The sequence below is a fragment of the Arvicola amphibius genome, chromosome 7 (assembly GCF_903992535.2).
Source record: "Arvicola amphibius chromosome 7, mArvAmp1.2, whole genome shotgun sequence".
Classification (NCBI taxonomy): domain Eukaryota; kingdom Metazoa; phylum Chordata; class Mammalia; order Rodentia; family Cricetidae; genus Arvicola; species Arvicola amphibius.
In genome coordinates, this window is record NC_052053.1 from 16581167 (window position 1) to 16593400 (window position 12234).

General features: G+C 38.5%; 1 protein-coding gene across 2 annotated transcripts in view; it reads right to left on the bottom strand.

Moving 5' to 3' along the window:
* The window catches only part of Xirp2 (xin actin binding repeat containing 2), a 293783-nt gene that overhangs the window by 36874 nt on the left and 244675 nt on the right, over positions 1-12234 (bottom strand). The window contains exons 2-3 of one of the 2 annotated variants that reach the window (XM_042055470.1): positions 9740-9888; positions 4553-4690 (exon numbers count right to left, since the gene is read on the bottom strand). In XM_042055470.1, the coding sequence (XP_041911404.1) occupies positions 4553-4690; positions 9740-9888 (287 nt within the window). The remainder of the gene's footprint in view (positions 1-4552; positions 4691-9739; positions 9889-12234) is intronic. The other variant, XM_038337549.1, reaches the window with a different exon arrangement.

The window sequence follows — 12234 nt, forward strand, 5'->3', positions numbered from 1 at the left end:
TTTCTAAGATCTTCCTCTCAGAGGCTGTTGTAGTAAATGAGCAAAAAATATGTCCTTTAGGACTGCAGAGATGGCTCAGCAGTTAAGTGCACTGGCCACTTCTAAGAAGGACCTGAACAGTTCCCAGAATCTATGTAGCACCCTCAACCATTTGTAACTCCAGTTACAGAGTATCTGATGTTCTTTTTTGACCCTGTAGGTTCTAAGGACACACAATAAGCACACACACACACACACACACACACACACACATGCAAGCAAGCAAAACACTCAATGAAATTAAATAAATCTAAAACATTAAAATTAAAAGTATCCTTTTAAGTGATATTTGCCTTTTATCAAGAAGGATCAACTACTTTTTCTAGTATAGAATGCTGAAGACTCAGTCCTAAAGTAAAAAAAAAGTTTGATAGTATAAATCTGCTATAAATAAGAAACAGGAAGTATTCTGAGTGCTCAATATCTCCAGACAGAAGCTGGGTGGTGGTGGCGCACACCTTTAATCCCAGCACTCAGGAGGCAGAGGCAGGCAGATCTCTGAGTTCGAGGCCAGCCTGGTCTACAAGAGCTAGCTCCAGGACAGGCTCTAGAAACTACAGGGAAACCCTGTCTCGAAAAACCAAAAAAAAAAAAAAAAATTCCCAGACAGAGACAGATGTCAATCATTCCCGCTAGAGTAAAAAATGGCTTATTGAAAGGCAAAGTCTATATGAGTGCTGTTAAAAACTAGTACTAATCAACGGGGCAACTCAATCATGTAGCTTCTAGAGCCACCACCGCCAGGCTATTTGTTTGTTTTTTAAGTAACAGTCTCGTTATGTAGCCCAGGCTGGCAACTTGCCTAGTAGACTTGGCTACTGAGACTTGGCTAGCCTCAGACTTATGATCTTCCTCCTATAGTTTCTTGAGTTTTGGGATTACAAGCATACTCTACCATCTAGTCTCAACTCTACTCTTTTAAAAAGCCAAATTTGTCCCCACCACTAATCCATCTTTTCCCCGGGACAAAGGCTGACACCTTTCTCTAATAATTTTCCCATGGCTACTTCCCTGGGCAACAGTGATCCTGCTGAAAAACAGAACCGTGTAGCACAACTAGTCCCCCATATGAGATGAGGCAACATCTTGTTTGACCACCATGACAACAATGAATGTTCCTATGTCTTCATTCCCCTGTTTTGGTTGAAGGTAACACACAGACTCATGGGTTTGAATGCTTCATTCCTAGCAGGTGGTGCTCTTTCAGGAGAGCTTGAAATCTCTGGTCTGTTGCCTGTGGGATGAAGCTAGCAGACCAAGGATGCCGAGGGTGGTAGAGGGCAGCTTTTTGCTCATTTTTAATTCTGGTTCCAGTTCTGACCTGTCTGCTTCCTGATCTTCCACAATGAGGAGCAGCAATCTACTTGCCTTCTTCGCCTTAAGAGACTGAATCCCCTGAAACTGTGAGTCAAAATAAGACCCATTGTATGGGCTTTCTGTCTGGTGTTCTGGCACAGGTAAACATCTAAGCATTTTCTTTCCAGCAAGTATAAATGAATATAAGGGATTTCTAATTTCACAGGTAGCTCAGTTTTCAAGCCTGCTTTCCTCCAATTGCTGATCTCCAAGACACACTGTTACCAAATAGCCAATTACCTTGAAAACAATGACTTCAATACATTAGAAAGGAAAGGGGCAGATTGGACTTAATTATTACAACTAATGAAAACATTACTAACAGTGACATTAAATATTGTCAGAAACCCAAGACAAATGTTCTTTCTATTCTCCCTAATTAAATTGGTTTCCAAATTAATATTAGTCACTGCATGTCATTAAATTAAATAGATTTGGCCAAAGGAGGACTGAGCAGGAAGATAGATCTCAAATACTATCAATAAGCCAGAGGATTGCAAATGTTATCTGAGTTGACGATAGCTTATATAAGGACAGAATTAACTACCCATCTCGTGGCATGCATGTTGTCCTTCATCTCTAGTGATGAAAGTACACATTTTTAGGATGCATTTAGATTCTTTCAAAAGTCTAGGAGGAGATGTGAGGCAGTTTTCCCATTCCCCTCTAGAATCAAATTTGACATTTATCTCAGATTTCTAATCAAGATTTAAATTACAGTCTTTTCTTTTTTTAAAAGGTAAAGGTGCCTTATTTCATTTTCTCACAGGATTCTATATTCAAGAGGCATTTGATGAATGCTGCTGACTAGTTTAATTTTACCTGTGATTGCTATATAATATAAAGTGCGTTTTCATAACTTAGACGTATTTATCCTCAGAGATTGTCAGATTTTATTCCCCTATCTGAAAACAGATAGAGAACCTAAAGCTTAAACAGATCACAGCAGCTCTGGGTCCAGATATTCGCTGTGTTGTTTTGCTACTTTCATGTATTTCTGTGTTTCACAGTTACGAAGCATGTCTGTATGAAACTCACAAGAAGCCCACAGTGCTCCCGTGTCTCCTTTAATTAGGCTTTCACAGGATGGACTTTGCATTGATAGACATAGGGTGAGAACTTCTACTTGGGAAATAAGGAGCAGGTACTTAGGCCAGTCACAACTATTTGTTCCTTTGTTCCGTGATGCATGCACGTCCTCCATTCAGAGGCAGGATGCTGAAGGCTGCTATTTATTTATTTACTCTATGCATGTGTGTTTGTTTGGAGGTCTGTTTACGCATGTGACCAAACAGTGTCTGTGGAAGCCAACAGAGGATGATGGAGCTGGAATGTAGGTGACTGTGAGTCACGGTGCAAACGTAAGGGCAGCATTTACTCCTCGTCACTGAGTTACCTTACACCCCAAGCCATGGCATTGCTTCAATCCTTATGAATATTAACTTACTTTTTTGTCAGTAAACCCAGGAGCTAGGTTCCATTATAATCTTAAGGCACAGAGAAGTTAAGGACCTTTCTATGTGTCACACAGATAACTAAAGGTGTAGACACTTGAATCCCTGCTCTGACTCTAGTATCTGTGCCCCTGACTACTACAAAGTGGTCTTGCTTTGCCAGTCTTCCAGCTCCTAACATATCATCTCTTGTGCAAGCTTTTCTCCAAACTCCATGATTAGAGAATTGTACAAGTCAACTCTGGTAAGCCCAAGGGGCCTAAATCCACCACCCATTCGTGAATGAGATTTGGGTGGACCATGGATTTATTTTATGCTTCCAGATGTGAGTACAACTTCACAGTCATGTAGATAAGGAATATAATATTCATAATTAGATGAAATGAAAACATGGAGGTATTTGCTTAAAAGCTATTGCAAATTTCAGAGTGAAGTATACAGAGTACTAAACGAGGCCCTTCCTTCTAAGCATGGTAGGAAGGACTTATATAACCCAAGAAGGATGCTCTAGGCCTATACCATCCAGCAGGCGAGTCTCAGGGCTCGAACTGACGTTCTGACAACCTGTAACACAGTTTTCCTAATGGAAATGTGTCTACAAACATATTCTTGCTTCTGTGAGGAACTGGTTACTTAAAAGTTATTAACATAGTTATATTTTATATTTTTGACAAATTTCAGTTAAACTACCCAATGACGCTTGACTCACTCAGTTTCTTCTGTTTTAGCAGTTATATATGAGATCACAGATAGGCTGTGTCTTGCTTTCTTGCTTGCATTATATGCCCATAAGCATCATTAGAATTACCGCAGTAGATGTATTTAGCTAACTGTGTTATACCTTTCCACTCTCCAGACAAAACTACAACAAGATAACTATTGTTCAGGTATTAAACTTTTAATCATTGCACCTGATTCCTTAACTACTTCCTTGCCCACACACAGCACCTGACTGTTTCATATTTATAAAATTTATTTAGCTCTGCATTTCCTCTGGGTTTTTTTTAAACAAAACACACCCACTTTATTTGTTATTGCAAAATTTCACATCCCAGTTACTTCCTTTCTCATGGAAAACACAGGCTCAAAGTACAGCTGTTTACACAGAGGTTGTGAATTTTCTGTATGCTGAACTGTCTGATGGGTTTTTACATTTAAAAATCATTATATCTCATGAAAATATTTGATGATATATGACTCTGAAGTAGTGAAACAGAAAAAGTTTTATAAAACAAAAGTCATATTGTGGTTTTATGTAACATCTGGATTCTACTGCTTGATGTTTCATGATATTTTTAAAGAAAACAAAATAAAACTCCCACAACAAACACTGAATAATGCTTCAGATTTCAACTATGCAAACGACCAACAGATAGTTTATCATGAATCGCAACCTAGAAGCCGAAGCTCAGTGCCAACATTGCTCTCAGCCTTTCTGTTCACTTGTTGACTAAGTTATATTATTTAACTTTCACTTCTGTTTGAAACATAAAAACACGGAAAGAGAATACTCCAGCATGGCTCACATGGCAAAATGTTCCAGCGGAGTAAACCCAACACATCAATATGCTTAGATGATTTTCTAAATGATCACTTTAAAATGAGAAATGGAGATAATTCTACCACCAGAGAAGGAGTGTTTCTACACTGGTGAGAGCAAATTCACCCCTAAATGATTTACCCATCTTGCACAGTGGCAGTACCTGCTCAGATCTGCTCTGGTGATGGTATTGATACTCAGAAAAGGCATTACTGGTTGAAGTCATTTCATCCTTTTCGAATTGTTTCTTCATCTTGGCTAGGCCACCTGGCACTGTGCATACTTCAGATTCTTCCATGACCTACAGTGATTTAAGAGGACAGCAGAGTTCAGTGTTTTATCTGTGTACACGGTATGCTCAGGCTATTTTTGCATTACAGATGACAATTATTGATGGGTGGAATCCAAAAGAGATACTAACGTAAGCTGATTGTGACAGCCTTCCTTTGAAACTAAACTGTTCAGTTGGTTTGCCATCTACCAGTTTTATACAATGAATCTTCAAAACACTGAGTAATATTACCCTGTTTCAGAGAAGGTTTTATGTCTATATTAGGTTGAACACTGTGTTCCTCTAATAATATACTAGATGACTTGTGGGTATGAGAATAATTAAATTAAGTGCAACTCAAAGTAAAGCTGTCATTAAAATCTCAAACATCTGTACAGGCAACAGACACATTATCAAGAATGATTATTCAAATTTTTTAATAACACTAAGTTTTATTTCAATTATCTTGGATGAACAAAATAAAGTGCCTTATGTAAGTGGGTTAAAACTATCAGTAAAAACTGAAGCTTCCAGAGGTACAGTGCTAGGTGAGTTTTGCATACATTATATTTCCCTCAGTTCACTCCTGTTATGAGCTATGGTCATAACATAAGAACCTAAGATTTAGAGATGTGAAACAGCTTATGTTCTTTAATGCAGGGCATTAAGTGAAGGCATTAAGTCCGATCACATTTGTCTGTCTCAATCATAACCTCAATGAATAGAAAAAAACCAGCTACTTTTCACTAGAACTGGCACATCTCAATTTGGCTTTGAGCACTGGCCTGTCAGAACCAAGTATCATAAATAGGAGGTTTGAATAAAGGGCATATTTTTAGATGAGAAAACTGATCTCTGTCCATAGCCAGGGAAACAACTTGCACAGTACCAAGGAGCCCTGTCAGATTATAGGACTCAGAGGGAAGTGCATAAGAGCCTAGGGCTTTCGTTTTGATGAATCAACAACTTCCATAGCCCAGCAGGCACTCAAGCCTATATGGGATGCCAAGTGACAGGCAACCTGACCCCATACAAGCCCTTTGCCTGGGAAGCTTCTGGTTCTGCATGAGAGAGGGTGGGGATTCAGTGACATTTCCAACTACAGCAGAATTCCTGAGGTATGGTCCAGTGCTGACATAAATAGCTCTGGGAGCCTAGGACTGTATAAATCACAGGAGTCCTGACAGATAGCTTCATATCCTGCTTACTCTGAATATCCAGGGTCCTGGCATCTTTACCCAAAACTCTTGGAAGTCTATGAGAAATCCATCTATCTCAGGCACTGATGTGAAGTGCTGGAGTCTGAACTCGTGCAGAGTTCTATGAGTTCCTGTCAAACCCCGGAGAAGTTGCATTACCATAACAACTTTTCTCTGGCGTCATACTTTCTTGGCCATTTCAGAATTGCTCAATGGGAAGGGAAATGATTGTATCCATCTATGTATTCCATGTTAAGATCGGGAGAAAGTAGGAGATCAATTTTGCAATATAAGAGAGTAAAGAAACAGAAATATGAGTTTAGGCAACAATAGTTCTTTTAAACCCATCTACCAAGATTTTGAAAGTGGCCTTCTTAAATAGATTGTATTGCAATTAAAATATAAATTTAATTATTATCAAAAACCTTATTATTTAAGAAGTATAAGCAATTCAAAAATCAAACACAAATTATTTTAGTCTTAGTATTTATGTCAAAAACTGGGTATTCAAAGAAGCATCAGTTCTCAGCTTGCTTCTTACCTACAGTGTGAATTAAAATACGGCTATACCCATCCCTTTCCTTTGACATCTACTTAGGGGAGCAAACAATACACAAGTGCAAAGAGCTGCTGAGTTTTCATAACCTTGCAAATATTACTACCCCTGCTTTGTTGTTGTTACTATGACACAATGTAGCTCTTTGTCAAAACAAGTCAGATAGATCTCCCCGAAGGAGGATAACAATGGTGCCAAGGTTGCCTGGAACTAACTAGTCATGTAGAGGAAGGGCTACCTGAGTGGGACGGCAGGATTTACAGGTTTGGTTCCTATCTGGAGTGACAGCTACCTAAAGAATCATTCCGAAAGTGGTCTCACTTTGTTTAGTGCCCTGCTCTGAATGCCCCTACTCATCTCTATTACTTTTAATACCTCATAACTGAGATTTAGCCTTCGAAATAAAACTGGGAACGTAATGGATACGCCGATAATTTTGAGTTAATTTAAATTTCTGATACTTAAACCTAGGTAAATATATTACACAGTCGCCAACTTAAGATGTAAGGCCTCATCGATGAAAAAGAATAGTTTTGGGGTACTAAAACTAAAGGGAAACAGCATAATTTGGGAAGACGGACAAACAGTGATTGTAATCCCAGATTATATATATAAAGTTCCTGAAGCTTCTATTTCATACACTGGACAGGGAAATAAGTCTTTTTTACAGGTTTATGGTGTGTGCTAATAAGATAAAGAGAATAAAGATGTCCCGGAGAACCTGAAATTTGATTTGTTGCCCTGTACCCATCCCGGCATTCTCTCTTCTAGGGCTGTCTGCAGACTGCTGCTCTTCCATGGGCATGGTGTGCCCCTTGAGCCTCCAGTGCCAGCTGGCAGCTAACACAATGGTAAACAGTTGGTCACTGTGAGCTGTGGCAGCACACTGGACTTGGTTTGGGCTGAATCTGTGACTTCTAGATTTTTCACCTAGAATGTTGCTGTCAACTGTGTAGAGAGTCACGAGTAGCCTTATGGGGCTAAGTGATGAAGCATTTGATGGCACCAACAAACAAGACCTTTATTCTACTTTGTCTCTATTTACAAGGACTTTTTGAGCCCACAAATGTTCTTCTTCATTGTAATATTTTCTTTACCATAATATTTGAGATCCATTGAAGTTTAAGGGAAGAAACAATCTCTTGTATGAAAATAGAACATTAAATATGATTAAAAGAGCATTGACCTCATGGATCTAGGAATTTAAATTCGTAATTGTATAATCATTTGCACATAATTTTCACTAAATTTTTGGACTACAATATGGGCAGAAATAAAATCAATTATTATATTCCTTTATGTAGAAAATTTCCACATCTATTATTGAACAGAATTATTTAATTTACCCGTGTCCATTTTAGTTAGGTACTCAATAACCTCCAGATACAAGACATTATAGTCCATGGGCAGTTAATCAGACCCAACAGCAGCTAATTCTTCACTACCCATGAATTGGGGCAGAAGTCCTTTCAGCTTCCAGTGAGAGCCGACTTGCTCTAACTCATTTCTGATCACGATGATAAGAGCCTTGGGTGTACATGAACCATCAGAAGTGATTCTAGTTCATAGAACAGTGGTTGAAAACAGGAACCAAACGTGAAAATGATTGAAATATACTTCCTTTTCACTAAATCCTTGATGGGGAGGCTTTTCAACAAGAAAGAGTTTCCCATCATAAAGAGCTTTTTCTTTGTTTTTTTTTTAAGGCCAGAGGATATTTTCCTTCATAGCATTTCATATTTTGCCCCTTTGCAGGTACAACAAGGAACAATGAGCAGTAGTAAATACATCACTTTATACGAGTATACTAGGGCAATGCTGGTATTCCTAACAGCTAGATAATGGAGGAGGGGACGTAGAATAATTGTAGCAGAAGTCAATAAATCACAAACTGTTAAGGCTAGAGGAAGATGAGTCAGTGGCTAAACAGTTAACATCTTTATAGGGCCATTGTTAATAGTTAGAATTTATTTTGCATCGCAAATCGGCTGTGTCCCCATTTTAAGCATTTTTTTAGCACCATGGAAGTATAGATAATACCATGATACTAATCTGTTTTATAATGTATTATCCAATTATGAAAAAAGATCTAAATCTCTCTAAGTAAAACCATTGTTTACTAAATAGCAAGTATTTAATGAGGCATTTTCTCATCGTAGAAACTATCTGATAGCTTACAATTTTTTTTCTAGGATTTTATACATTTCGATGTTTACTGCTTCCCTTGTAATTTAGACTACTGTGTAGTGATGTTCTTAAACAATCCAGCAGGGGGTGCTCACTAGGAAAACTAGCAGAAAGGGATGTGTTGAGCTGATGTGTGTGTTATGGAAGTGATCTAGTTACTTGAGTCACTTCTACACACCCATTCCAAATCTATGCAGTATCTAAAATGTATTTTAATGACTACGGAGAAACTTAAATGTCATCTGCAATTTCAGGGCTGTTAATGAGTTTGGCACAGTCAGCCCTGTCTCTAAATAATTTGTAAATGTTGAGTAGCTATTTTTAAATCCTACCTTTGGGAACCTCTCTCTTTCTGTCTCACTCAATGTCTCTCCCTCTCATACACACACTTCATGGCTAATTTGGGGATTATAATTATAAAAGAATGTTCTCATATTTCATTAAGCTGAAGGGCACAGAATACAGAATCCAACCAGTTCTTTTGAACATCACTTTATTATGGGTTGGCTCTAAAATTGGTGGTCTTTCTGAATCTCAGAGTTTCCCATAATCATAATTGGTTTAGTAAAGTGCCTGCATTGATAATCTCTCTCATTTCGATGTTGATTAAGCCTCTCCTAATGGATTCATTGCATACAGAGAAAAGCAAAAGAAATTACACAGCAAGAGAATTTAAATGAATGATACACAAGACGGAGGAGGGCAGCATATAAGCCCACATTATTAAAATTTGAAATTAATTCTCAGCCTTCCTGAGGAGAATAGCTATAGGTTAAGTGGTAATGATGACAATAATAACACATTTATGCAGTGCCTCTTGGCTTCCACATAAATTATCTCCCCGGTTCTTCCCCAACACCCTGTGTGGTAGACGGCTATTCCCATTCCTCATTGTAGGAAACTGAAGCTCAGGGAGGGGTCAAGAGAATAATTCAGGTTCGTTCAACCATCAAATGGTGCACCTGTACTTCATCAGGCAAGAGTTAGATTCACGTTATTTATTTATTTTTTATTCTTTGGCTCTTCGGTAAGAAATAACTTAATGCGTAGTACTATTACTGTTTTTCAAAAGTAAAGGAGAAATATGTACAGACAGCATGCATATCACCACATGCAAAGTTCTGCAGAGATGCTTACGTTAGCAGAGAAGCTGCGGGCGTCACCCCTGGAAACAGCTGCCTGGTATCTTGCCATCCGCTCCTTCAGGGAAAGCGCCTCGAGGAACTCGGACTCGCCCTCACTCCCAGCAGTACTGGCTTCTCCGGGCTTTGTAAGGTTGAAGGTCACTGAAAACAAATGTAGCATTTTCAGACGGGTGTCAACTTGAGAAGAAAACAGCATCAAGTTATGACCAGCGAGGGCTTCTAATGTACTTGGTCTGCAAAGCAACACAACACTTTCAGGGTTTCTCTATCATAAATTTCTTGTCTCCAAGCTTCTGGGCAAAGCTAGAAAATGCCCATACAGGAGAATATTCTCATAGAACTATTATTGCCCATCCCTCCTTTCTGCAGTTAGGATGATGAGAAATGATTTATTAATAGAGACATAATTTAAATAATTAACATTCTCCAAGCATTATATGCCGAATTTATGCTAAATATTGTATAAACAGCTCATTGGCTTCTCTAACAACTTTGTGGGTAGATGCTATTTCCTAAGGCTTACACGTGCAGAAAAGAAGTACATAGTAGTTAAAACAACAACACCACAAAACTTCCCCACGATCACATAATTCCTAAGGTGCAGGTTTGAGTACAGTTGGAGTAAATATTGAGCAAGCGAAAAATTGTTCTTTGTATCATTTCTTACGCCTCAACACTGAAAAAGGTATATGTAGCCAAAACTGAAGATTACAGACTGTAGATTCTGCCTTTTATTTGCAAAGGCAGATGCCACTTAAGAAAGAGCAATGACATCATCAGAAGCAGCTCTGTCTGTCACCTGTGTCAGAGAGTTTGGTATTTTTCCTACTAAACCATCTACCAGGCACAGAAGAGCTGAGCTGCACACCTGGTACCAGACCAAAAGACTGATTGCAAGTCTGCAAATGATGGTAACTGGAAGCAGGAGAATCTTAGGGACTCTAAGCCAACCTAACTACATCCATTGGCATAAGACAGCTTGCACCTAGTATTACCTTTCAGTGGAAGGAGCATGAGGACTCTGTGGTTTACTATTTACTATAAGATGGTGTGTGTGTATGTATGTTTGTGTGTGTGCATGCATGTGAGTGTGCATGTGTGTGTGTTTGTGTCTGAATGCGTGTGTTTTACCCCTTAAGCATGTACCCCTGTACTTTTGACTCTAAGAACTTATAGCTTCTGGAACAAGGAAGGTACAACTCTTTGATGGATTCTATCATGTTGGTGGTTTGATATAACCACTCACTACAAGTAATAACATGCCAACCCAGTTCCTTCTTTCCCTCGTTCTCCTTGTCCATTAGCCTCCATATTAAAATATCTTATTGTGTGCCTCGCTTTTAACTTCTTGGTGTCTTCCAGATTTGTACACAATAGCTGATGAGCACAGTTTCTGGGGCTCAGCAATCCTTAGAACAACTTGCATCTTAACTCCCTTTCTAGGTATTTTTGAGTTCTTGTTCAAGTATATGTTTTTGTATGTTTTAATGAAAGTATTTTATTCAGCATGTTTTTAAAGTACAAACTATAGAGTATCAAGAAGCTGGATCCTATAAGCACGGTGATTGACTCTACCACACTGATACATGCACTAAGATCAGCTACCTTGAAATTCAATTGCCATCCAAAATCTTATATTATATAAGTCTGCAATATTTCTGACAAAAAGATTGCCACAATCACCATTAAGTCTTTCACATGTTAAAGAAGAGATACCCCGTTTTTCATGTGTGTAAATCATCTTCACAGAAATATTCTGTTGTGTTCAATTACACTGCTCTCAATTCACTGTGAATAAGAACCATATAGACTTTTATGAAATATGAATCATTAAACATTTCTCATAATATAGATATTATTTTGTATACTGCTTACAATTATCACCCCTTTGGGATTAATTTTAGCCTAACCTGACCTAGCCTGTTTATCTTTGCTGAAATTTACAGATAGTGTTTATGTAGGAAGTATTAAATTCTTATCATATTTCACCCTCCGGGAAATGTTCAAATTATTATTAAAAAAAATCACTGGCCCAAGTGTTCAGAGCTTTGGATCTCATTGCCTCACAGACTTTTGGTCTGTGAAGAAACCACTGCCTCTTTAATGTGTTCTCCATCCTTTTTTTTCCATCGTTCATAAGTAACTGCAGCTGCATCTTCTCTTAAGGACATGGAGTAGAAAAATCATAGTGAACCAACAGGAAACCATGATTCTTTCAAATCTTAGTCAACACCTGCTAGTTTCTTTATGGGGAAACAAAATGATATCCCTCCCCTTATTCTCTAAGCCAGGCACCAGTTACTCTTAACGTGGCGGTGCTAATGACTTCGGACATAGTACTTCAGGCTTGATCAGACAGCTCTTTCCTTAGAGATGTGTGGGGAAGAGGATATGAGGGTGAGTCACTGGATCTCACCCTTCCCTGCTCTAAAACACATGGGCGTGGCTGAGTTTAGAGAACAGCACCAATGAGTTTCGATTATTTTT